General features: G+C 52.0%; 1 protein-coding gene across 1 annotated transcript in view; it reads left to right on the top strand.

The window, feature by feature from the left end:
• The window catches only part of LOC311234607 (kalirin-like), a 225,865-nt gene that overhangs the window by 134,155 nt on the left and 64,210 nt on the right, over positions 1 to 27,500 (top strand). Inside the window, 1 exon segment of the mRNA XM_084321852.1 lies at positions 15,825 to 15,986. Coding sequence (XP_084177978.1) covers positions 15,825 to 15,986 — 162 coding nt within the window.

A 27,500-nucleotide genomic window follows, 5' to 3' on the forward strand; every position in this document is an offset into this window, starting at 1 on the left:
TGCGGCTGGTCTTGCCCGCGACGATGTGCAATACAGTGGTACAACATATAATAGAATCCAATAAAAAATACAGTGGTACAACATATTAATAGAATCCAGTAAAAACAACAGTGCAATAAACAGGTACATGGTGTGCCATCTCGGTATCTGTACATAGTATTTACAGAGCATATAGGACATGCTAGGTAGCTTTAGTAGTGCAATACACTGTTCCTGATGTTATACTAATTTAAAGTGGCCTTTCCTCTGGCCATAAGTGTGCGTATGTGCGGCATGAGTGTTAAAGTGGCTGCTAGTGTGTGAGCGTGCTCAGCGTGCGTGTCGTGTATGTGCTTGTGTGTGCTTGTGTGTGGATAGTTCAGTTTCTGTGTCTCTCAATGTTCATTGTTCAAGGCTCTGATGGCCTGGGGGAAGAAGCTTAGCCTAAGCCTCTCCGTCCTAGTAGCTGGGATTCGCAGGCGTCTGCCTGACCTCAGCAGCTGGAACAGGCTGTTATTGGGGTGGTGGGGGTCTTTCATTATCCTGCAGGCTCTGGATTTGCACCTCTTGTTGTATAGAGCCTGCAGGGGAGGTAGCGCAATACCCGTGGTACGCTCGGCTGAGCGCACCACTCTCTGTAGGGCCTTCTTGTCCTGTGCCGTGCTGTTCCCATACCAGGCAGTGATGTTTCCGGTCAAGATGCTCTCTACAGCTCCTGAGTAGAAGGACTGGAGTATCTTCCCCGATACTCTGAACTTCCTTAACTGTCTCAGGTGGTAGAGGCGCTGCTTCGCTTTCTTTACTACTGTGTCTATGTGTGTTGACCATGTCAGATCCTCTGAGATGTGGACCCCCAGGTACTTGAAGCTGCTCACCCTGTCCACGGTAGCCCCGTTAATCATCAGTGGTGTGTGTGTCTCCTGCTGTCCTCTCCTATAATCCACAATCAGCTCCTTGGTTTTACCAATGTTCAGGAGCAGGCTGTTGTCCTGGCACCAACGTTCCAGTACCTCAACCTCCTCTCGGTAGGCCTTCTCGTCGTTGTCCGAGATCAGCCCCACCACCACCGTGTCGTCGGCGAACTTCACTATGGAGCAAAATGAGATTCGATTAAAATGTATTGTCATTATACAGCACAATACATACATATACATACACACCATCCAACCACAGTGGATACATTTATTAAACGAAAAAAAATAAAAAACTTGAACCAAGAGTGATTTGAACTTGTGACCATAGGATCCACAGCCAGCAGACAGACGAGGTGAGCTAAGTCAGATGTTAAAATTGAGTGACTAATCCATGATTTACACTTGTGCCAATTGTGTTTGTCCCTAATCTTTAGTATTGGCATTAATAAATCAGATGTCATGCTAATATGTCATGTTCTACAGTAGGATATTGGCATTAATAAATCAGATGTCATGCTAATATGTCATGTTCTACAGTAGGACTTACTACTGTGATATCCATTTCAAATTGCGTGTCGTACGTCAGTGGCCAATCAGAGCGCAAAACGCGAACGCGGAAGCAAACATGCGTTAGGATAAGAATAGACGCCGCCGGGTCTACACATGGTGTATTCCCTTTTCGTAGCTTTCCCCCCGTAGCTAGCCAGCCAGCTAGCATAAGGTTCACGGTCAGCCTAGAGCCTAGAGCTGACCAGATGTCCACCGCCAGCACAGCCCCGCCCGTTAGCTTCGCTCCTACGGCTAACCAGACGTCCAAAGTTAGCACAGCCCCGCCCGTTAGCTTCACTCCTATAGCTAACCAGACATCCCCAGCTAGCACAGCTCCGCCCGTTAACTTCACTCCTATAGCTACCCAGACGTCCCCAGCTAGCACAGCTCCGCCCGTTAGCGTCGCTCCTATAGCTAACCAGACGTCCACAGCTAGCACAGCCCCGCCCATTAGCTTCGCTCCTATAGCTAACCAGACGTCCCCAGCTAGCACAGCTCCGCCCATTAGCTTCGCTCCTACAGATAACCAGACGTCCACAGCTAGCACAACCCCGTCTGCTAGCTTAGCCTCCGCAGCTAGCCAGGCTTCCCCAGCTAGCACAGTCCCCACTGCTAGCCTAGGCTCCAGGTTCACGGTCAGCCTAGTTCCTGAGGCAAACCTGACGTCCACAGCTAGCACAGCCCCGCCCATTAGCTTCGCTCCTATAGCTAACCAGACCACAGCTCCGCCCGTTAGCTTCACTCCTATAGCTAACCAGACGTCCACAGCTAGCACAGCTCCGCCCGTTAGCTTCGCTCCTATAGCTAACCAGACGTCACCAGCTAGCACAGCTCCGCCCGTTAGCTTCGCTCCTATAGCTAACCAGACGTCCACAGCTAGCACATCCCTGCCCGTTAGCTTCGCTCCTATAGCTAACCAGACGTCCCCAGCTAGCACAGCTCCGCCCGTTAGCTTCGCTCCTACAGCTAACCAGACGTCCACAGCTAGCACAACCCCGTATGCTAGCTTAGTCTCCGCAGCTAGCCAGGCTTCCCCAGCTAGCACAGCTCCCACTGCTAGCCTAGGCTCCAGGTTCACGGTCAGCCTAGTTCGTGAGGCTGACCAGATGTCCACAGCTAGTACAGTCCCGCCCGGTAGCCTAGTCCCTACAGCTGGTTCAGGCCCCACGGTTAGCCTAGTTCCCGCAGTTCGCAAACCTCCGAGGCCTAGCAAGGCTCAGAGGGTGAGCGGGGCTAGTACCGCTAACAAGGCCTCCACAGCTGATCCAGCCATCGCTGCCAGCCTGGTTCCGGTCAGCGTAGCTCCGGCTGTCACCGTTCCAGGTTCCTTATTGCCGGATCCTACGCCACGCCTCGCCGCCGAGACCGGTCCGGTCTCCGCGTCCTGCCCAGCCTCTACACCTGGTCCGGCTGCTACACCGGATCTCGGCTCCTCGACTGGTCCTGGCTTCTCGTCAGATCCTGGCTCCTCGACTGGTCCTGGCTCCCTGTCTGGTCCAGCCCTACGCCGTGATCGGCGCCCTGGTCCTCGCCGTGGTCTTCGCCATGGTCTTCGCCGTGGTCTGTGTTGGATCCTGCTCCGGGGGTTGTCGCCACCGCATCTCCGTTCCGGTTCTCCTGATCCAGTCCCTAGTCCGGCGGCTGGAGGGTCTCTCGTCCGGGATCCTGCTCCGGGGTCCAGCTCCCCTCTCCGGGCTTCTGCACCTATCCCCACCCCCCCTCGTCGGGCCTCCGTTCCCAGGTCCAGCCCCCCTCTCCGGGTCTCGGCACCCATCCCCACCCCCCCTCGTCGGGCCTCTGTTCCCAAGTCCAGCCCCCATCTCCGGGTCTCGGCATCCATCCCCACCCCCCCTCGTCGGGCCTCTGCTCCCAGCTCCAGCTCCCCTCTCCGGCTCCCTGTTTCTCTCCCTGCCTCCCCTCTCCAGGCCTCGGTTCCCATCCCCACCCCCCCTCTCCGGTCCTGTGCACCCTCCTGGCTGCTATGCCCCTCCTGTTTTTTTTGCTCGGGCTCCTGGCCCCAGGTCTCCGGGTCCTCTCCCTGGGTTCGTTCCGGGGTCCCGGCTTCCTCCTTCACCCGTGTCCGGACGTTGTTCTCGGGGGTTTGGAAGCCCCCCATTGAGGGGGAGGTACTGTAACATCCCCAGGGCCAGCCCTTACTGGCCCGGTTATGAGAATGACATTGGACATTTCCTCCCTCCTGACAGTTGTCTCCAGTACCCTCCTTGTTACCCTCACCTACCTCCGTGTTCCCTTGCCCGTCGTTCCTCTCCCGTGCCTTGCTTCATGTTATTGAGTGTTGTAAGTTGTAACTGAGGGGTTACAAAACCCTGACTGTATTAAAGATTGTGATAGATTAAACCACTGCTAGTTATGTACTTTAATTACTGGCCAGACAGTACATCAAATATAGATGGTGAACACCCACAAGAACACGGCATTGACACAGAAATAGTATTTGAGGGTAATTTATTATTATTAGGCAACGTTAGGTTACAGAATGAGAATTAGGGTCGCGCTTGTATGGCGAAGAATATACGTAAAGTCAGTCAAGAGCATGAGTCACTAAGAATAGCAGGAATCCTACGATGGGTCTAAGTTGACACCACCTGTCGTATAGTAGCAGCTATATAGGGCAACACTGGTACCGACTGAGACAATGGGTTCCCTCCGGGGTGTAAGGCCTGGAGGGTAGAGGAATGTTTGGGTACTCCGTCTGATTCAATGAGGAATAAAGAGACTCCAGGTACAGGAGTCGGTCCTTGTAAACTCCCTTGATCAGCAGCAAAGTAATAATTGTAATCCAGATGCTCGACAGCATTGATGACAGCTAGCCAGCCCCGTCCACGAGGCAGGCCCGAGTTGTAATCCTCACGAGGTTGAATCCCAAACGATAGTGGAAATCAACGATGCTCTTCTCCGGGTACCACGTTCCAAATCAATATAATCCAACCAGGAATGGTTCTGCAATCGCCAACGCTGATTCTCCTGTGTACATGTCCAACGGTTCTCCGCCTAGGACTCCTCGGGTGTGGGCGACGTATTTAGGCCACACAGCCTGGTTAAGTACACTAGCTAAAGACACGACGAACCGCTGGGTAAAGTTACACACGAAAGAACTGTGGCCGCACGATATACAATAAATGAACGACTATTTACTTCACATTAGATTAAGTCGAACTCAACGTTACTTCATTAAACTCTGACACTTTTACCATTCTATTCGCACGCGGTTCTCAATGCTCTGTTAGACGCAAGGTTGCTCACTTCACTGCACGTTGACTCGTGGTGAAGGTGGGTAAGGTACTGAACATAACTGAATTGAACTAAGCGACTAAGCACGGTGTGCGCACCTTGCGCTGTATTTATACTTAAGTGAATATCTAGTCCCAACCTCAGTCCTTGTCTGGTATTACTACGCTGACTCCGGGCATGTTCCGACATGCCTGCAGTTGTCTTTGAACTTGCCGTTGGGGGCTTGCGCGCTGGCGCCTGGGGGCTCTGTCCAATAGGAGAGCGAATATTACTCTGGTCTGAACGCAGGTAAAGGGATATTCCGTGTATATATATAAATAATATACAAAGTATATCAAACAATAAAGGTATATTCTCAGTTTAATCTGGCCCTTCACAACAGCCGCCTCCTAATTAGTCCGCACCTAATTAGTTAAAGGAAGACAGATTAATAGTCCAGTCAACTGCTCAATGTCTGTTGTGGGGAGTAGGGCAATCTACAAAGTCAGTGGGTCATGATCGTCATCAGGGGGGTCAGGGAGCCTCGGCAACTCTATCAGCCTTGCCACGGGTCGGGTGTAGGTCCGCCCCTGGACAATAACTTCTGCCGCTCTGACCTTTCCGTCGGCACCAGTGATCACTTTGCTTACACGGCCGGCCGGCCACATAGCTCGGGGTAGTGACTGGTCTATGATCATAACGACTGTGTCCACTTGTAAGTTGTCTCTATCCTTTACCCATTTCTGGCGGGTTTGGAGAGACGGTAGGTAGTGGAGGAGGAAACTGTTCCAAAACTTGTCAGCCAATACTTGACTGTACCTGACTGTACCTGAACTCCAGTTTGAACAAGCTGACTCTAGAGCTATGTGGCAGGGGCTCAAAACGATGACAGACTACAAAGGCGCCTCCCTCAAACTGAACAGTGACATCTCCTTAGCAAATGACCTCAATACCTTCTATGCGAGGTTTGATGCTGGTAATAACAACACCAGCTCACAAGCCACGGCAATGGGGGGGGGGGGGGTCGGCTGCTGATGGAGGCGCAGTGTTCAGGGTAACAGAGCATGAGGTGAGGCGGACCTTTAAAAAAGTGAATATCAGGAAGGCAGCAGGTCCGGACGGCATCCCCGGCCGCGTCCTAAAAGTCTGTGCCGACCAACTGGCCCCAGTATTCACTGACATATTTAACCTGTCCTTAGAACAGGCTGTCATCCCCACCTGCCTGAAGAAGTCCACTATTATCCCTGTACCCAAAAAATCCAAGCCTGCTTGCCTCAACGACTACCGCCCTGTAGCTCTCACCTCCATAGCCATGAAGTGCTTTGAGAAGCTAGTAAAGGGCTACATCTGCTCCTCCCTCCCCATCAACATGGACCCCCTGCAATTTGCATACCGCCCCAACAGGTCCACGGAGGACGCCATAGCCCATGTGCTGCACACAGCAGCATCACACCTGGACAAGAGGCAGGGGAACTATGTGAGAATGCTATTCATCGACTACAGCTCGGCATTCAATACCATAGTCCCCTCCATACTCATAGCCAAGCTCAGGGACCTGGGCTTGGGCTATGACCTCTGCCAGTGGGTCTTGGACTTCCTGACTGGCAGACCCCAGGTGGTGAGAGCAGGCAACTGCACCTCCTCATCCATCACCCTCAACATAGGGGCCCCCCAGGGCTGTGTTCTGAGTCCCCTCCTCTACTCCCTGTACACACACGACTGTGTGGCTCAGCGGAGTAGCAATACAATCATCAAATTTGCTGACGACACAGTGGTGGTGGGCCTGATCTCTGCCAACGACGAGAGGGCCTACCTGGAAGAGGTCAAGGTCCTGGCGGGATGGTGCCAGGAAAACAGCCTCTCCCTGAACGTCAGCAAAACAAAGGAGATGATTGTGGACTTCAGGAGGTCGGGGGTCAAGGACTACAGCCCCCTCAGCATCGACGGGGCACCGGTTGAGAGAGTCAACAGCTTTAAGTACCTCGGAGCCTACATATCCGAGGACTTGACATGGACCACACACATTGACAGTGTTGTGAAGAAGGCACGACAACGCCTCTACTTCCTCAGGCGCCTAAGGAAGTTCCAAGTCAGTCAGAAGATCCTTAAGAACTTCTACTCATGTACAATAGAGAGCATCTTGACCGGCAACATCACCTCCTGGTTTGGGAATAGCACTGCACAAGACCGAAGCAGACTACAAAGAGTGACACGTTCAGCCGAACGCACAATTGGAGGGGGGCTCCCCACCCTCCAGAACATTTACAACAAGCGTTGCAAGGGCAAGGCTAAGAGAATCATTAAAGACTCCAGTCACCCGAACAACTGCCTCTTTGAACTGCTGCGGTCAGGCAAGCGATACCGGAGTCTCAAGGCGAGCACAGAAAGACTCAGAAGAAGCTTCTATCCCCAGGCCATCAGGCTGCTAAACGAACAATGAATGAACACTACACAACAACAACCACCAAACGCACATAGCACACACATCCACACGCACACACTCACTTTAAACAAACACACTGTAGCACCCACTCCACACACTTTATAGCACACACCCACTTTAAACAAACACACTGTAGCACCCACTCCCCACACTTTATATTTATTGATGAAGGATTGCACTACAACTCGTACACCTTACTGTAAATTGTACCTAAAATTGTACCTCATCCCATTTCTGCTTTGCACTAGATAGTACTGTACATTAGTACACTGCATAGTATTGTATATTATATGGTAACTCAGAACATTGTACATATGTCTATACCGAACACTGTGACCTCATTTTTCTTCTTCTAAATTACATGCTATATTATGTTATTTGATACTATCTTGTCTAGCACAGTCTCTGGAGCGTAACAGTAAGAAGCATTTTGTATGAATGTATTCTGTACTTCTGTATGACAACTATTAAAGAACTTGAACTTGAACTACCTCCACATTCTTCGGCCGTTCGCTTCTTCGGGTCTGTACACCGTCTGTGGAAGCGCGGGGTCCAGCCGCCCCATCAAGAGAGTGTTGGGGGTGACTGGGTCGACATCTGCTACATCACTTGAGACGTACTCGAGGGCGTTGTGCTCGCCACTTGCGACAGTCTAGACGAGTCCGCTGGAAGCGACGTACTGCTTCTCTTCCGTTCAGTATCCAATAGCGACGTCGGATCTCAGCGAAGACTCTCTCTGCCCCAGCGTGGTGCACATCCTCGTCGTATTTCTTTATGATGAGCTCGGTGACCTTGTGTCGGCTGTTGAGGACTATAGGAAACTTGACGTCATCCGTTAAGTCCAGGGCCCGTCTCAGACGACCACCCACCCTGATGAGGCCATGGGTGTCGCGCTCGGGGGCCAAGTGGAGCAGTCTGCTGTCTGACGGGATTGGCTTTGTTCCCTGCAGGCAGTCTAGCTCGTCGGGGAACGAGTCTCTTTGGGCTCGCTGTAGCAGAAGGAGTTCTGCCTCTTCGTAGTTCGATGCGTTAATGTCGGTAGTGGGGGGAACCTCAGGGTGGTGCCACAGGAATGTCTTTAGCTGCGCACTCTCAAAGGTGAGGTAGTCGTCTATGTTAGGGTCAGTGGGGACTGGGGTGTGCGTCAACCCACAGAACATATATTTCTTGATCTCTGCCTCCTCTTGACTAGCCTCCCGAGGGGTGGGGGTAGGCCACTCTTCCTCCGGGAGCTTGAGGAACTCAGGACCGTCACTGTAGATATTGTGACGTGTGAGGTCATCTAGGGACATCCCCCGTGTGATGACATCGGCTGGGTTCTGTTTCGTGTCCATGTACCTCCAGCACGCTGATCCTACTAGGTCTTGAATCTCTGTGATTCTGACTCCCACGAAGACCTTGTATCTACAAGAATCGGACTGGATCCATGTGAGTACGGTCATGGAGTCTGACCACAAAATTGTTCTTTGCACCGGGATGGTGAGTTCACGTTGGATTAACGTGGCGAGTTGCGCGCCTACCAGAGCTGCGCAGAGCTCTAGACGCGGGATCGATTGTTGCTTGCGGGGGGCTATCCTTGAGCGAGCCAGGATGAAGGCTGTGTGTATTCCTCCTCCCTCCTCTCGAGCCCGCAAGTAAGCCACCGAACCGTAGGCCACTTCTGAGGCGTCGCTGAAGACGTGCAGGTCCATCTGGCACGTCTCCAGCCGCACTGTGGGTGGGAAGTAGCTTCGGCGTATGTTCACATTTTGGAGCGAGCTGAGTTCTCTCTCCCACTCTCTCCAGGTGGAAGCTAGGTGGTCGGGTATGGGGTCGTCCCAGCCCTGTTCCTTGTCCCACAGCTCTCGTACAATCATTTTCACCCGAGTGGTGTAAGGTAGGATACACCCCAGCGGGTCGTATTGACTTGCGAGTGTTCTGTATACGCTCCGTCTGGTGGTCGGTAGAGGGGTCGACCTTCCCTGCTCCGTGGTCAGGGGTGTGTATTTGTAATGGAGCGAGTCTGTTTTGAAGCGCCAGACTAGGCCCAATGTCATTTCCTGTGCTTCACCTGGGGTGGTCACCATCCAGGTCTCGCTGCTTGCTGCCTTTGTCTCTGGGGAGAGGCTGCGAAGTACTTGAGGGTCACTGCTGGCCCACTGCCGGAGATCAAAGCCGCCTTTGATCAGTGAGGCGCGGAGCTTGAGCAGGAGGGCTTCGGCTTCTTCTGGCGTCGAGACGCTTTGCAGACAGTTGTCCACGTAGAAACTCCTCTCTACACTTTGTCTGACTTCCTCGTCAGCTTCAGGGTCTTCTGTCACATGTTTTTGCAGTGCGAACGTAGCACAGCATGGGCTGCATGTGGTTCCGAAGGGGAGGACCTCCCATTGGTAGATGGATGGTTGCTCATCTTTGATCCTCTCTCTCCATAGGAACCGCAGCAAGGGCTTGTCCTCCTCCACTAGTCGCACCTGCAGGAACATCCCTTTGATGTCGCCGCTGATGGCCACCTTGTCTTGGCGGAAACGTAGTAGTACGCCGAGGAGAGAGGGGCCGAGTGTTGGGCCGGGCAAGAGTTCTTTATTCAGATTCTGTAGTCCGATCTGGTAGCTGCAGTTGAATACAATGCGATCCTTGCCGTTGTGGTGGACCTTGTGGTGGGGCACGTACCAAGATTCGATCGTCTGGTCGGCCTCTTGAATGTCAATTTTCTTTATGTGTCCCGCTGTGATCAGCTTGTCGATCTCAGCGCGGTACACAGTGGCTTGAGTGGGGTCTTTGGCTAGACGCCGCTCTGTGTTCAGTAGATATCGCTCTGTCGCTTCTTTTGAGGCGTGGAGGGTGGGCATACCCTCTCGCCTCAAGAGTGGAGTTGCGTATCTCATCACTCCATTGACCTCGACTCTCTTTGTCCTCTGCTCGAGGAGGGCTATGGCATAAGTGTCTTCCTTTGAGCGAACGAGTTTCTTTTCATTCTTAAAGGGCATCGCGTCTAATGTCCATAGCCTCTCGACGTGCTGTAAGAGGGTGGTGTCTTCTTCGTTTATCCTCGAGTAGAGACAGCGAGTGGCTGTCGGTCGGTTGGAAGACCCAGAGAGGGGGCCTTATAGTGTCCAACCCAGGTGGGTCTCGACTGCTGCTGGACAGCCTCTGGGCCGATGTGGACCCGGTCCGTTGGGACGATGAGGTGTGCGTGGTCGGATCCTATGAGCAGGGTCGGGGTGGCGTCGTCGATGAGCGGTATAGGTAGTTGACGTAGGTGCACGTATTTCTCCATCAGCTTTGGGATGGGGTAGGTGTACTGTGACAGGCCTATGTCGTGGCTGGTGAAGGCGTTAGTGATGCTATACTGCTTCTCGGGCTGCCCGACTGCTGCTATCGTGAAGGAGACATTTTCACCCTTTATGGTCTTCAGGTCTCTTCTAATGGTACGGATTGTCATTGTTTCTTCGCTCCCCCGCAGACCCAGCCGGGCTGCGGCGGATGCGAGGAGGAGAGTCTTTTCTGACCCATCGTCTAGGACGGCGTAAGTGTCCATGACCTTGTCCTCGTAGCTTAAGATCACTCGGACCACCTTCAAGAGCACTCGGGAGCTCCCGCTCTTCGCAGGGTCTATGTACATGACGTTCACTCTCGAGCTGCTTGGGGGTACGGGTTTCTTCTTGTTGCTGTCGTGTAGGACCTCCAAGTGGGCGCCGTCGCACTTGCTGCATCTTTTCTTTAAGCGGCACTCAGCTGCCATATGGCTGCGCGCGCAGCGGAAGCAGCGGCGGTTGGCTTTGATCCACTGACTCACCTCGTCAGCGGTCAGCTTCTTGAAGGTGTCACATTGAGACAGCCAATGTTCCTTTTCACAGTACTGGCATACAATCTTCCACTTCCCCTTGGTCTGGGGGGTGCTGTGGTTCTTGTGCTGCGGCACTGACTCGGCCTGGTGCATAACGGTCACTGACCGGCGGTTATCGTTGGACCTCCGAGGTCCATCTCTTGGGCTAGATCCACTCCCTTCCCTTGCGAGGAAAGCGGCCAGGTCTAGGAGGGATGGCTCTGGGCCGTTGGGATCACGGTGGTCTCTCTGCCGCCGAAAACGCTCTTGGCGGGCTGGAGGGAGCTTCTCCAGTATTCGCTCCACATTAGAATTTGCATACAGTTCATATCTCCCCTTCTCCTTTTGGGACCCCAGCATCCCCACGAGGGATTGTACCTTGATAGAGAGGTCATCCAGTGCTCTATTGTCTTTGGCTGGGGGGAGGCGGTCGATATCCCGTATTTCTTGGATCACGTAATCCCATATACGTCCATAACGCTGGTCGAGGGCCACCAGAGCCGCGGAGTATGGGGTGCTTGAGTTGGAATATGCCAGCGCTATGTTATGCGCTCTGGGCACCTTGAGATGCTTGAGGAGGATGGCATATTTGTACGACTCGTCGGGGACATCGGACATCATAGTCTCCAAACACATGCGTAATTCCGTGTACTGTGCTCTGTCCTCGCGCGTAAAGTCTAGGAACGTCGGTGTGCCAAGGTACGATGCCATGGATGGCTGGTACATTGGTGATCGTAGGGGAAGAGGCCTCCTGGGCGAGTCTCCCTGTACGTGTGGTCGTGGGTTAGTACTTGGTGGGTACCAGAGGCCGGGTCCCCAGGTGCTGTTCCTCGGTGCTGACTGTACGTCAAACTCACCCGTGAGTTGGGTCGGGCGTTTGTAGTGCAGTGACTCGGGGCTGAAGTCGGGGCTGTACTGGGCCTCCTGGTCCAGAGTACGTTCTTGCTGGTGGGCTTGATATTCCTCCTCTTCCTCTTCCTCTTCTAGGTCCTGGAGTCTTCTAGTTAGTCTCTCGGCGACGTAGGCCGGTTCTTCCCGTTGGCTGGGTCTCGTATGGACCGGTCGGGGAGGGGGCTCGGAGACGTAGACAGGTTCCTCCTGTTGGCCGGGTCCCGGGTCGCTTTGTCGGGTAGGGGAAGGTGCCCTAGACCCTTGTCGTGATGATCTCCGGGAGCTCCGTGCGGAGAGAGGGGGTGTCGCCCTGGCGATCAATTGTTCTATCATCTGCGCCTGCAGCCGGTCGCGCTCTGCTTCGCGCTGTGCATTGGCGCGTTCTCGTCCGATGTTCTCTTCCGTCTGAAGGCGCCTCTCCTCCAGTCTTATGCGGTCGTCCTCACTCCTTTGTTGCGCCTGGAGGCGCTCTCGTTCAGTTGCAGAGTGTTCGCGCTCACTAAGGGCTTGCGCTTGGAGTTGCGCGTGAAGGCGCTCTCGTTCCGCTGCAGAGTGTTCGCGCTCGCTTAATTGTTGCGCCTGGAGGCGCTCTCGTTCCGCTGCAGAGTGTTCGCGCTCGCTTAATTGTTGCGCCTGGAGGCGCTCTCGTTGTTCGCGCTCGCTCATCTGTTGAGCCTGGAGGCGCTCTCGTTCCATGGCAGAGTGTTCGCGCTCACTTAATTGTTGCGCCCGGAGGCGCTCTCGTTCCACGGCAGAGTGTTCGCGCTCACTAAGGGCTTGCGCTTGGAGTTGCACGTGGAGGCGCTCTCTTTCCGTGGCAGAGTGTTCGCGCTCACTAAGCGTCTTTGCTTGAAGCCGGTCGCGCTCACCCTGGAGTCGGTCTCTTTCGGTGGAGGCTGTCAGTGTGGCGATCAAGGCTTGCGCCAGTCTCTGGTCCGCCTCGCTGGGGGATGACACTGACGGAGGTGATCGGGTGCTGACAGGGCTTGTTGGAGATCTGTTCTCCTGGCGCGCTCCGAGGTCTATCTCCTGGGCGCGGTTCTCTTCTCTTGGTTGTGTGTCGGGTTCTATCCCTGGAGCGCGTTCTTTATCCTGGAGCGCTCCGGGGTCTATCCCGGTGACGCTGTCTGGAGGTATAGTCACGTCATGTCCCACCTGGTCCCCCCCGTGAGCTGAGTCAGTTTCGTTTGAACCCACTGGGGTCTCTACTGGCAGGGTCGCCAAGTTGATAGGATTGGACATGCTTAGACTATCCGATTTATCCGTATTTAACGTCTGTTTAGATAAGCTAGGGGGTAGAACGAAAGCGAATTCCTCCAGATATGGAGGTAGCTGACGTTTGCGCTGCGGGCGTTCTAGCTTAGGGGAGCCGCTTGGGGAGTGTTCACCGCTGGCCATGTTAATATTAATATTATATTAAATATTACACTGATACCCCTCCGGCTCGAAGGACCAATTGTAACTGAGGGGTTACAAAACCCTGACTGTATTAAAGATTGTGATAGATTAAACCACTGCTAGTTATGTACTTTAATTACTGGCCAGACAGTACATCAAATATAGATGGTGAACACCCACAAGAACACGGCATTGACACAGAAATAGTATTTGAGGGTAATTTATTATTATTAGGCAACGTTAGGTTACAGAATGAGAATTAGGGTCGTGCTTGTATGGCGAAGAATATACGTAAAGTCAGTCAAGAGCATGAGTCACTAAGAATAGCAGGAATCCTACGATGGGTCTAAGTTGACACCACCTGTCGTATAGTAGCAGCTATATAGGGCAACACTGGTACCGACTGAGACAATGGGTTCCCTCCGGGGTGTAAGGCCTGGAGGGTAGAGGAATGTTCGGGTACTCCGTCTGATTCAATGAGGAATAAAGAGACTCCAGGTACAGGAGTCGGTCCTTGTAAACTCCCTTGATCAGCAGCAAAGTAATAATTGTAATCCAGATGCTCGACAGCATTGATGACAGCTAGCCAGCCCCGTCCACGAGGCAGGCCCGAGTTGTAATCCTCACGAGGTTGAATCCCAAACGATAGTGGAAATCAACGATGCTCTTCTCCGGGTACCACGTTCCAAATCAATATAATCCAACCAGGAATGGTTCTGCAATCGCCGACGCCGATTCTCCTGTGTACATGTCCAACGGTTCTCCGCCTAGGACTCCTCGGGTGTGGGCGACGTATTTAGGCCACACAGCCTGGTTAAGTACACTAGCTAAAGACACGACGAACCGCTGGGTAAAGTTACACACGAAAGAACTGTGGCCGCACGATATACAATAAATGAACGACTATTTACTTCACATTAGATTAAGTCGAACTCAACGTTCATTAAACTCTGACACTTTTACCATTCTATTCGCACGCGGTTCTCAATGCTCTGTTAGACGCAAGGTTGCTCACTTCACTGCACGTTGACTCGTGGTGAAGGTGGGTAAGGTACTGAACGTAACTGAATTGAACTAAGCGACTAAGCACGGTGTGCGCACCTTGCGCTGTATTTATACTTAAGTGAATATCTAGTCCCAACCTCAGTCCTTGTCTGGTATTACTACGCTGACTCCGGGCATGTTCCGACATGCCTGCAGTTGTCTTTGAACTTGCCGTTGGGGGCTTGCGCGCTGGCGCCTGGGGGCGCTGTCCAATAGGAGAGCGAATATTACTCTGGTCTGAACGCAGGTAAAGGGATATTCCGTGTATATATATAAATAATATACAAAGTATATCAAACAATAAAGGTATATTCTCAGTTTAATCTGGCCCTTCACAACATAAGTAGTTCTTGTATTCTGTTTAGTTCATGTATTCCGTTTTTGTTCCTCTTTGTTTTCCCGTGTCCTTCAGTGTTGTTTTGTATTAGAGTCAGCTCGGCTGAGCCATTGTATGTTCCGTTTTGTATCGTTTCGTCGTCCCAGTAAAGCCTATATATATTCCATGTTACCCTGCCGTCTCTGCCTCCTCTCTTCCCGGTCTGCATATTGGGTTCTCCTCTCCTAATCCTAACACATACATACACACATACATACATGTAGGCACACACACATGTATGCACACGCAGGCACGTACAGGTTCTTGGGGGTCAGGTGTAGAAAGCTTGTTTTTATTATTGTGATATTTGGACCCAATGTGTCAATAATTAATGTGTGTGGTTGGCTCGCAGCTAAATGACTGGCAGGGAGAAAACAGCTCTTGAAAGGTCAAAGGTAAAAAATACAGTACATCTAAATATTAAAGTTGGGAAGCCACTTAAATGCAAAAGTATATTTGATCAAATATCTGAATATGCAACATGTTACAGAGTTTTATCTGCTGAAATATCTGAATATGCAACACGTTACAGAGTTTTATCTGCTCAAATATCTGAATATGCAACACTTTACAGAGTTTTAATATCTTAAATATCTGAATATGCAACACGTTACAGAGTTTTATCTGCTGAAATATCTAAATATGCAACATGTGACAGAGTTTATCTTAAATATCTGAATATGCAACATGTGACAGAGTTTTAATATCTTAAATATCTGAATATGCAACACGTTAGAGAGCCCCAGACTGCAGTGCAGCAGTTGTCCACTAGAGGGCATCTATTAAATAACATCACAGCCATGGTCCCAGTTCTTATACAGTTTTTATATATCATCTGATTCCATATTGTGAATCAAACGTGGTATATATGCATCCCTAAGCAACTCCTAACCATGATGTTATCGCAAATAACACAGAGCTCTAAGCCAATCAGATTGCTTGATTAGAACCAACTCAAATCCTGGACTGTGTCTTTAAGTAAAGACATTTTATAGTTTTCTCACCAACGACAGCCTACACAACAGAACACTGCAGCTGGTAAAGAGACTACAGTTATTCCATGATAACAATAACAATATTGTCTCTTTCCCCTCCTCCCTCTCCCTCTCTCTCTCTCTCTCTATCTGTCTCTCTCTCTCTCTCTCTCTCTCTCTCTCTCTCTCTCTCTCTCTCTCTCTCTCTCTCTCTCTCTAGCTGTCTGGAGGATGTGAGTTAGTGGTGGTGTTGTTAGATTTCGTGGCCGGGGCGTCTGGGGAGCTGAGTGTGAAGTGTGGTCAGACAGTGGAGCTGGTGGAGCGCTCTGCCGACCGGCCCGGGTGGTGCCTAGTCAGAACCACCGACCAAACGCCCCAACAGGTACCTGTGTGTGTGTGTGTGTGGGGGGGGGGGGGGGGGGGCTCATTTCACTCTCATTTCAACTGGTTCAGGAAGTGGATAAAGGTTAGGCGGCTGAGTGGCGCAGTGGGCAAGGCACTCACCACTAACGCAGGAGATGCCGGCCGTCATACTAACACAATTGGCAGTGTTAGAGGGTGGAAAAGCCGGTGGGTGGGAATTGGACGTTGTGGACAGTGACGTCTTATAACGGCCCCATCTAGGAGGTGTAACGGCCCCATCTAGGAGGTGTAACGGCCCCATCTAGCAGCTGTAACGGCCCCATCTAGCAGCTGTAACGGCCCCATCTAGGAGGTGTAACAGCCCCATCTAGCAGGTGTAACGGCCCCATCTAGCAGCTGTAACGGCCCCATCTAGGAGGTGTAACGGCCCCATCTAGGAGGTGTAACGGCCCCATCTAGCAGCTGTAACGGCCCCATCTAGGAGGTGTAACAGCCCCATCTAGCAGGTGTAACGGCCCCATCCAGCAAGTGTAACAGCCCCATCTAGGAGGTGTAACGGCCCCATCTAGGAGGTGTAACGGCCCCATCTAGCAGCTGTAACGGCCCCATCCAGCAGGTGTAACGGCCCCATCCAGCAGGTGTAACGGCCCCATCCAGCAGGTGTAACGGCCCCATCTAGGAGGTGTAACGGCCCCATCTAGGAGGTGTAACGGCCCCATCTAGCAGGTGTAACGGCCCCATCTAGGAGGTGTAACGGCCCCATCCAGCAGGTGTAACGGACCCATCTAGGAGGTGTAACGGCCCCATCTAGGAGGTGTAACGGCCCCATCTAGCAGGTGTAACGGCCCCATCCAGCAAGTGTAACGGCCCCATCTAGGAGGTGTAACGGCTCCATCTAGGAGGTGTAACGGCCCCATCCAGCAGGTGTAACGGCCCCATCCAGCAGGTGTAACGGCCCCATCTAGGAGGTGTAACGGCCCCATCCAGCAGGTGTAACAGCCCCATCCAGCAGGTGTAACGGCCCCATCTAGGAGGTGTAACGGCCCCATCCAGCAGGTGTAACGGCCCCATCTAGGAGGTGTAACAGCCCCATCCAGCATGTGTAACAGCCCCATCCAGCAGGTGTAACGGCCCCATCTAGGAGGTGTAACGGCCCCATCTAGGAGGTGTAACGGCCCCATCCAGCAGGTGTAACGGCCCCATCCAGCAGGTGTAACGGCCCCATCCAGCAGGTGTAACGGCCCCATCTAGCAGGTGTAACGGCCCCATCTAGGATGTGTAACAGCCCCATCCAGCAGGTGTAACGGCCCCATCTAGGAGGTGTAACAGCCCCATCTAGGAGGTGTAACGGCCCCATCTAGGAGGTGTAACGGCCCCATCCAGCAGGTGTAACGGCCCCATCTAGAAGGTGTAACGGCCCCATCTAGGAGGTGTAACGGCCCCATCCAGCAGGTGTAACGGCCCCATCCAGCAGGTGTAACGGCCCCATCTAGGAGGTGTAACGGCCCCATCCAGCAGGTGTAACGGCCCCATCTAGGAGGTGTAACGGCCCCATCCACCAGGTGTAACGGCCCCATCTAGGAGGTGTAACGGCCCCATCTAGGAGGTGTAACGGCCCCATCTAGCAGCTGTAACGGCCCCATCCAGCAGGTGTAACGGCCCCATCCAGCAGGTGTAACGGCCCCATCTAGCAGCTGTCAGGGTAACATCCTATAACGGCCCCATCCAGGAAGTGTCAGGGTAACCTCCTGTGAGTAACGGCCCCATTTGACTTTACATTCAGATTCAGAGTTTTATTTGCCACATGGAATCAATACAATCAGAGTTTCTTCATACACAATCATAAATATCATACCATGGACATTGAAAATCGTGTAAAGAAACGTAAACTACGAAAAGTAACTCAGTTTCTATTTTCACAAAACAAACAATGTTTTTCTTTCAAGGCCAGAAAGAATCTGGTTCAAGCCACGTCTCTATCTGGGATTGATTACGGTGACATAATGTACATGTTTGCTGCCCTTCCCTGCTAAAGAAGCTAGACAGTGTCTACCATGCTGCCTCCTCTGCGTTGTGTTAAATTCCGATGCCCCGAGGGAGTTTCGAACCCGGGTCGGCCGCACCATGGGAATTCACTTCTTGGTAACGTGTCTGTGTCTTTTAAGGGGAAGTGAGTTTAACTCGCAGTACCGCTTACTGCCACAGTCACTTCACAACACACGTCCACCGTGACTGTGGATATTACTCACGGACCTCCGTTACACTAAAGAACCTAGACAAATATAAATATAGCTCCAAAGTGTCGTTGCTTTCTGTGATTTTGGTCCCTGATGGAAAAAAAAAGCTGCACTTTTGTTGGGATACTCGTGTTTGTATCTGTATCTGTATACCTTGTATTTGTGTTTGTATGTTTGTATGTTTTGTGTGATGTACTGTGTAACTGAGGGGTACAATTCCCTGACTGTATTGATAAGTATGGTATCATTAAACCACTACCGCTTTATGTACTTTAATTACTGGCCATACAGTACACGATATCTAAGTATGATGAACACTTTCCCACATATGAAATCAGGTCCACACAAAGGTAATAGTCAAATATTTAATATATAGCAAAAGGTACATATAATAGTTACTTATTACATTTATGATTTGAATTGAATGCTCTTGTAAGGCAAATGAGTACTCGTATGCAAATCAACACTGAATGTCCAATCTCTGGTTACGCAGGAAGCAAGTATACAACCTGGCTCTTAGGGAATTATATCTATGGTCACTTAATGATTATAGCTGGATAATATACTGAAGGGGTCCCGCCGGTTGTAAGCCAGTAGGGGGGGTAGGAGAGCCGTCGGCTGTATCCCGTCTGGTCAACGATTTCTAGGGAGAATTCAGGTACAGAACACAGTGCCCGTAGAATCTTGATCCGCAGATTAATACACTTGGGCTCTCTTGTAGACGATAGCTGTAGCTGTAGCTGTAGGTCCACAACGGAGAAGAAGCGAGGCGACCTCAGTCTGGTCTGAGCGCCGTCTCACCTTGGCTCCTCTCGGGGTAAATCCAACACTCACCGGTGTTGGCGATTATCCGCTCCACAAATCAAAGCACCAAAGCAAATAGATATTCCATGCCGTATAGGGCTCAGCAGTCGTCGGGGTAGGTAATCCAATGTGCAGGTCCACTCGTCCTCGCCTAGAACTCCTCGGATGAAAGCACCACGTGTGGTCTGCCCAACCTGGTTAAGACTCTAGATAACGCGAGGAAGCGATGGGGGTGCTGCTCACTTTAGAACTCTAACCGTACGATGCACCATACATAATAGACTATTATTACTTAATAGAAATACGGTGCCAAACTCTGGCAATTCAGCTATTAATTCGCACGAGGTCTCACTGCTATTCTAAGGCCAAACCGGCCATACTACACCGCACGCGTGGTCGTGGGGTGAGGCTTCACGTCTTGTTACTTAGTTGGGTAGAAGGGTAAAAGGACTAAGAGGAATTCTACATTTCTTGCGCCATATTTATATGCACGGTGGACAAGTAGTGCCGCTCTGCTTTCGGTAGCCGTATTCCTGCGCGGAGCTGGGGCTAGTAAGGGCATGTCTCGTCGGTACCTTTGAACTTGAACGCCAGGGGCTTGTCCCTGGCGCCTGGTCCTTTTGTCCAATAAGAGAATGAACTATTATGGGCTGTAGTAGAATAAAGGGATATTCCGTGTATATGTACAAGGAATATACAAGGGATATCAAACGATATACAAATACTATTAAATATATATCCATAAATAAATATATATATTCGGTTTAATCTGATCCTTCACAACAGCCGCCCCCTAATTAGTCCCACCTAATTAGCTGAGCAGAGACAGATTAACCGCACTGTCCACTACTCAATGTCCGCTGTAAGGTCAGTCAACTCACAAAGTCATAGGGTCATGGTCGTCATCAATAGTATCAGGGAGCCTTGGCAGTTCTATTAGCCTCGCCACGGGTCGGGTGTAGGTTCGTCCTTGGACGAGCACTTCAGCTGCTCGGACCTTTCCATCGGCACCGGTGATCACTTTGCTTACGCGGCCAGCCGGCCACATAGCTCGGGGTAGTGACTGGTCGATGATCATGACGACTGTTCCTTCTGTCAAATTGTCTCTCTCTTTTACCCACTTCTGGCGGGTCTGTAGAGACGGTAGGTAGTGGAGTAGGAAGCTGTTCCAAAACTTGTCAGCCAGTACTTGACTGTACCTCCACATTCTTCGGCCGTTCGCTTCTTCAGGCCTGTACATTGTCTGTGGTAGCGCGGGGTCCAGCCGCCCCATCAAGAGGGTGTTGGGAGTGACTGCGTCGACATCTGCTACATCACTTGAGACGTAACCGAGGGGCTTTGAGTTCAATACTCCCTCGATCTCCGTGAGGACTGTCATTAGGACTTCTTCCGCCACAGTCTGGGCCCCAAGCACGGCGTACAGGGCTGTCTTTATGGAACGTACTTCTCGTTCCCAGGTTCCACCGAAGTGAGGTGCGTTCGGGGGATTAAACTGGAAGTCAATCTGGGATGGAGCGAGGTGGGTCTTAAGTTCTGGGCCCATAGCTTGGAAGCTCTCTCTCAGCTCTCTTTCTCCGCCTTTGAAGTTTGTCCCGTGATCAGACAACAATGTAGACGGTTTTCCTTTCCGTGATGTGAATCTTCGGAAGGCCATAAGGAATGAGTCTGTGCTCATGGTTGGGAGGAGTTCGATGTGTATCGCTCTGGTGGTCATGCATTTGAATACAATACCCCACCGCTTCTCGGTTCCTCTTCCTCTCTTTATATACAGCGGGCCGAAACAGTCCATACTGGTGGAGTGAAAGGGCTTGTCGCCGAGTCGGAGGCGACAGGGAGGTAGGTCAGCCATCCGGGGTATACTGGGCTGCGCGCGCCACTTACGGCAGTCTAGACAGGTTCGCTGGAAGCGCCGCACTGCTTCTCTCCCTTGCAGTATCCAATAACGACGTCTGATCTCCGCGAAGACTCTCTCTGCCCCTGCGTGGTGCACATCCTCGTCGTATTTCTTTATGATCAGTTCTGTGACCTTGTGTCGGCTGTTCAAGACTATCGGGTACTTAACGTCATCCGGTAGGTCTGGGGCTCTCCGCAGACGACCACCCACTCTGATGAGATTATGGGCGTCGCTCTCGGGGGCTAGGTGAAGCAGTCTGCTGTCTGATGGGACGGGCTTTGCTCCCTGTAGACAGGCTAGCTCATCGGGGAACGAGTCTCTCTGGGCTCGTTGTAGTAGAAGGAGTTCTGCTTCTTCGTAGTCAGCCGCTGAAATGTCAGTTGTGGGCTGAACCTCTGGGTGGTGCCACAGAAATGTCTTTAGCTGAGCACTCTCTAGGGTGAGGCAATCGTCTAGAACCGGGTCTGTGGGGACGAGTGTGTGTGTCAACCCACAGAACATAGGTTTCTTGTTCTCTGCCTCCTCTTTGCTCGCCTCCCGTGGGGTGGGTGTAGGCCACTCTTCTTCGGGGAGCTTGAGGAACTCTGGCCCGTCACTGTAGAGGTTGTGACGGGTGAGGTCATCCAGGGACATTCCCCGGGTGATGACGTCAGCTGGGTTGTGTTTGGTGTCCACATACCGCCAGCTGGTTACTTCTGTTAACTCTTGAATCTCGGTGACTCTGACTCCCACGAAGACCTTGTATCTGCACGAATCAGACCGGATCCATGCGAGTACGGTCGTGGAGTCTGACCACAAGATTGTTCTTTGCACCGGGATGGTGAGTTCACGTTGGATTAATGTGGCGAGCTGCGCTCCTGCTAGGGCTGCGCAGAGCTCTAGGCGCGGGATAGATTGTTGCTTGCGTGGGGCTATTCTTGAGCGAGCCAGGATGAAAGCAGTATGTATTTCTCCTCCCTCCTCTTGGGCACGCAAGTAAGCCACCGAACCGTAGGCTACTTCGGAGGCGTCGCTGAATACGTGCAGGTCGATCTTGCATGTCTCTGGCCTCACTGTGGGTGGGAAGTAGCTGCGGCATATATTAACACCGGGGAGTGAGCGGAGTTCCGTCTCCCACTCTCTCCATGTGGATGCAAGGTGTTCGGGTATGGGATCGTCCCAGCCCTGGTCTTTGTCCCATAGCGCTCTTACAATCATCTTTGCCCTGGTGGTGTAAGGTAGAATACATCCCAACGGGTCATATTGTCTGGCGAGTGTTCTGTATACACTCCGTCTGGTGGTCGGTATTGCCGTCGACCTTCCCTGCTCCTTGATCAGGGGTTTGCGTCTATAATGGAGCGAGTCTGTTTTGAAGCGCCAGACTAGTCCTAGTGTCATTTCTTGGGCTTCTCCTGGGATGGTCGCCATCCAGGTGTCGCTGCTCGCGGCCTTGTCCTCGGGGGAGAGGCGGCGCAGTACTTGCGGGTCGCTGCTGGCCCACTGCCTGAGATCAAAGCCGCCTTTGATCAGGGAGGCGCGGAGCTTGAGTAGGAGAGCCTCGGCTTCTTCTGGCGTCGAGACGCTTTGTAAACAGTTGTCCACGTAGAAACTATTTGTCACACTTTGTTGGACCTCTTCATCTGCTGCTGGGTCCTCTGCGACGTGCTTTTGCAGTGCAAACGTAGCACAGCATGGGCTGCATGTGGTTCCGAAAGGGAGGACTTCCCATTGATAGATGGCTGGGTGCTCATCTCCGATCCTCTCTCTCCATAGGAACCGCAGCAGGGGCTTGTCCTCCTCCACTAGTCTCACCTGCAGGAACATCCCTTTGATGTCGCCGCTGATAGCCACCTTGTCCTGGCGGAAGCGTAGTAGCACGCCTAGTAGGGAGGGGCCGAGTGTTGGGCCGGCCAAGAGTTCTTTATTCAGATTTTGTGATCCGATCTGGTAGCTGCAGTTAAACACAATGCGATCCTTGCCGTTGTGGTGGACCTTGTGGTGCGGCACGTACCATGATTCGGTCGTCTGATCGGCCTCTTTAATGTCAATTTTCTTTATGTGTCCCGCTGTGATTAATTTGTTAATCTCAGCGCGGTACACAGCTTCTTGAGCGGAGTATTTGGCTAGGCGCCGCTCTGTGTTCAATAGATACCGCTCCGTCGCCTCTTTTGTAGCACGAAAGGTGGGCATTCCCTCTCGCCTCAGGAGTGGAGTTGCGTATCTCATCACTCCGTTGACGTTGACTCTCTTTGTCCCGTGCTCGAGGAGGGCTATAGCGTAGATATCTTCCTTAGAACGAATGTCTTTCTTTTCGTTCTTAAAGGGCATTGTCTCTAGTGTCCATAGCCTCTCGACATGCTGCAGGAGTGTGGTGTCTCCTTCTGTCGCTCTGGAGTGGAGGCAGCTAGTGGCTGCTGTTCGGTTAAGAGACTTGGCGAGGGGGCCTTGGATTGACCCGTCCATCCTAGGCGGGTCTCGACTGCTGCAGGGCAACCTCTGGGTCCTGTATGGACCCGGTCTATCGGGACTATGAGGTCTGCATGGTCGGAGCCTATCAGCAGGGTCGGGGTGGCACCGTCTATGAGCGGTATAGGTAGTTGACGCAGGTGCACATATTTCTCCATCAGCTTGGCGATGGGGTAGGTGTACTGCGTCCTATTTCTTGGCTGGTGAAAGCATTAATAATCCTGTACCGTCTCTCTGGCTGCCCGCTTGCTGCGATAGTGAAGGAGACATTCTCGCCCTTTATCGTATTTAGATCTCGTCTTATTGTCCGAATAGTCATCTGGTTCTCGCTCCCCTGTAGCCCCAGCTGGGCCGCAGCGGACGCGAGGAGAAGGGTCTTCTCTGACCCGTCATCAAGGACGGCGTAAGTGTCCATGATCTTATCGTGGTAACTCAGTGTTACACGGACCACCTTTAAGAGCACCTGGGCGCCGCTGCTGCTAGCGGGGTCAATGTACATAACACTTGCCTTTGTGCTGTTGGATGGTGCAGGCTTTCTTTTGTTACTGTCGTGTAGGACATCCAGATGGGCTCCGTCACACCGACTACACCTCTTCTTTAGGCGGCACTCGGCTGCCATGTGACTGCGCGCACATCGGTAACAGCGCCTGTTGGACTTTATCCAGTGACTTACTTCTTCAGCGGTCATCTTCTTGAACTGGTCACATTGTGACAACCAGTGTTCCTTCTCGCAGTACGGGCACACCATCTTCCACTTCTCTTTCGTCGAGGGGGTACTGTGGTTCTTGCTGCTCGGTACTGATTCTGATTGGTGCATGACAGTCACCGATCTTCGGCCATCGTTTACTCTCCTAGGTCCCTCTCTGGAGCTTGGTGTGCTCCGCACGAACGTATCCAGCCGTAGGCTGCTGACTTCTCTCGCCAGGAAGTCGGCTAAGTCTAGGAGGGATGGCTTGGGACCGTTAGGATCACGGTGGTCTCTTTGCCGCCTGAAGCGCTCCTGTCGGGCGGGCGGCAGCTTCTCTAAAATCCTCTCGACGTTCGAGTTTGCGTATAGTTCGTGCATACCCTTTTCTCGTTGCGCCCCCAGCATCCCTACCAGGGATTGTACTTTTATAGACAGGTCGTCTAGTGAGCGATTGTCTGTTGCTGGGGGTAGGCGGTCAATATGCCTTATCTCCTGTATTACGTAATCCCATATACGTCCATATCTCTGGTCCAGCGCTGCTAGAGCCGCGGTGTATGGGGTCGTAGAGGTTGCATAGGCCAGCGCTATGTTGTGCGCTCGGGGCACTTTCAGGTGCTTCAATAATATTGCATACTTGTGGCGTTCATCAGCGACATCCACCATCATTGTCTCTAAGCACATCCGGAGCTCCGTGTACTGTGCTCGATTCTCATGGGTGAAGTCTGGAAACGTCGGTGTGCCAATGTATGACGCCATGGATGGCTGGCACATCGGTGAGCGTTGGAAGAGAGGCCTCCTGGGCGAGTCTCTTCTTACGCCTCTCGGTGGGCTGGTACTGGCAGGGTACCATGGCCCGCTGGTCCAGGTGCTATTCCTCGGGACTGGTCGTGCGTCATGCTCACCCGTGAGTCGAGTCGGGGGTCTGTAGCGCAGAGCCGCGGGGTATAGCCTGGGCTGTACTGGACCTCCTGGTCCTGTGGAGTAATGTGCTGCTGTCGGGCTTGACTCTCCTCTTCTCCCTCTTCTTCTTCTGCCAGGTCACCTAGATCCTGTAGTCGTCTATTTAGCCTCTCCGCGGTGTCCGCCGTTCCTTCCTTGTAGCTGGGTCTCACTTGGACCGGTCGGGGAAGGAGTTCGGAGGGGGGTGTAGACTCTCTCTGGTGGTCGAGTTCAAGGTCGCCTGCTCGGTTAGGGGAGGGTGCCCTTGACGTGTGTCTTGACGAGGCTCTGGAACCCCTTGTGGAGGGAGGGGGTGTTGCCCTGGTGATCAGCTGCTCCATTAGCTGCGCTTGTAGTCTGTCGCGCTCGGCTTCGCGCTTGGTGAGATCTGCTTCTCTTTGGGCACCGTCAGCGGCGCGCTGGGCGTCGGCCCGTTCTCTTGCCATATTTTCTTCCGTCTGAAGGCGTCTCAGCTCCAGACGTATGTGCTCTTCTTCGCTCCGTTGCTGCGCTTGGAGTTGTTCGCGCTCGCTAAGCGTCTGTGCTTGGAGTCGATCGCGTTCACCCTGAAGTCGATCGCGTTCACCCTGAAGTCGATCGCGTTCGGTAGAGGCTGTCAGGCTGGCGAAGAACGCCTGTGACAGCATCCTCTCCGCCTCGCTGGGGGAAGACGCTTGTAGAGGTGAGCCGCTCCTGGCTGTACTCGTTGGGGAGTCCTGGAGCTCTATCTCCTCGGCGCTCTCCTCATCTTGTTCCGTGCAGAGTTCCACCTCTGGAGGGTTGTCTTCCTCCCGGAGCTCTGGGGGGACTACTTCTTCGGTCTTGGCGGGGGGTAAAGTCGTGTCAGTTCCCTCCTGGTCCCCACCGTGAGCTTGGTCAGTTACATTAGAACCCACTAGGGCCTCTGTGGTCGGGGTATCCTGGTTGATAGGGTCAGACATAATTTTACTTTCCACTTTTACCGCGTTTACTGTTTGTAGAAGGCTAGGTAGTTTACTGACAGCGTAATCCTGAGTACTGAGGTGGCTGTCGTCTACGTTGCGGGCGTTCTACTTTAGGAGGACCGTTTCGTGGAGTGTTCATCATAGGCCATTTCAATATTAATACCACTATATTAATATTACACTAATTACCATCCGGCTCGAAGGACCAATTGTAACTGAGGGGTACAATTCCCTGACTGTATTGATAAGTATGGTATCATTAAACCACTACCGCTTTATGTACTTTAATTACTGGCCATACAGTACACGATATCTAAGTATGATGAACACTTTCCCACATATGAAATCAGGTCCACACAAAGGTAATAGTCAAATATTTAATATATAGCAAAAGGTACATATAATAGTTACTTATTACATTTATGATTTGAATTGAATGCTCTTGTAAGGCAAATGAGTACTCGTATGCAAATCAACACTGAATGTCCAATCTCTGGTTACGCAGGAAGCAAGTATACAACCTGGCTCTTAGGGAATTATATCTATGGTCACTTAATGATTATAGCTGGATAATATACTGAAGGAGTCCCGCCGGTTGTAAGCCAGTAGGGGGGGTAGGAGAGCCGTCGGCTGTATCCCGTCTGGTCAACGATTTCTAGGGAGAATTCAGGTACAGAACACAGTGCCCGTAGAATCTTGATCCGCAGATTAATACACTTGGGCTCTTGTAGACGATAGCTGTAGCTGTAGCTGTAGGTCCACAACGGAGAAGAAGCGAGGCGACCTCAGTCTGGTCTGAGCGCCGTCTCACCTTGGCTCCTCTCGGGGTAAATCCAACACTCACCGGTGTTGGCGATTATCCGCTCCACAAATCAAAGCACCAAAGCAAATAGATATTCCATGCCGTATAGGGCTCAGCAGTCGTCGGGGTAGGTAATCCAATGTGCAGGTCCACTCGTCCTCACCTAGAACTCCTCGGATGAAAGCACCACATGTGGTCTGCCCAACCTGGTTAAGACTCTAGATAACGCGAGGAAGCGATGGGGGTGCTGCTCACTTTAGAACTCTAACCGTACGATGCACCATACATAATAGACTATTATTACTTAATAGAAATACGGTGCCAAACTCTGGCAATTCAGCTATTAATTCGCACGAGGTCTCACTGCTATTCTAAGGCCAAACCGGCCATACTACACCGCACGCGTGGTCGTGGGGTGAGGCTTCACGTCTTGTTACTTAGTTGGGTAGAAGGGTAAAAGGACTAAGAGGAATTCTACATTTCTTGCGCCATATTTATATGCACGGTGGACAAGTAGTGCCGCTCTGCTTTCGGTAGCCGTATTCCTGCGCGGAGCTGGGGCTAGTAAGGGCATGTCTCGTCGGTACCTTTGGCGCCTGGTCCTTTTGTCCAATAAGAGAATGAACTATTATGGGCTGTAGTAGAATAAAGGGATATTCCGTGTATATGTACAAGGAATATACAAGGGATATCAAACGATATACAAATACTATTAAATATATATCCATAAATAAATATATATATTCGGTTTAATCTGATCCTTCACAACATACTGTATAT

The sequence above is a fragment of the Notolepis coatsorum genome (genome assembly GCF_963971535.1).
Source record: "Notolepis coatsorum genome assembly, chromosome: 1".
Classification (NCBI taxonomy): Eukaryota; Metazoa; Chordata; class Actinopteri; order Aulopiformes; family Paralepididae; genus Notolepis; species Notolepis coatsorum.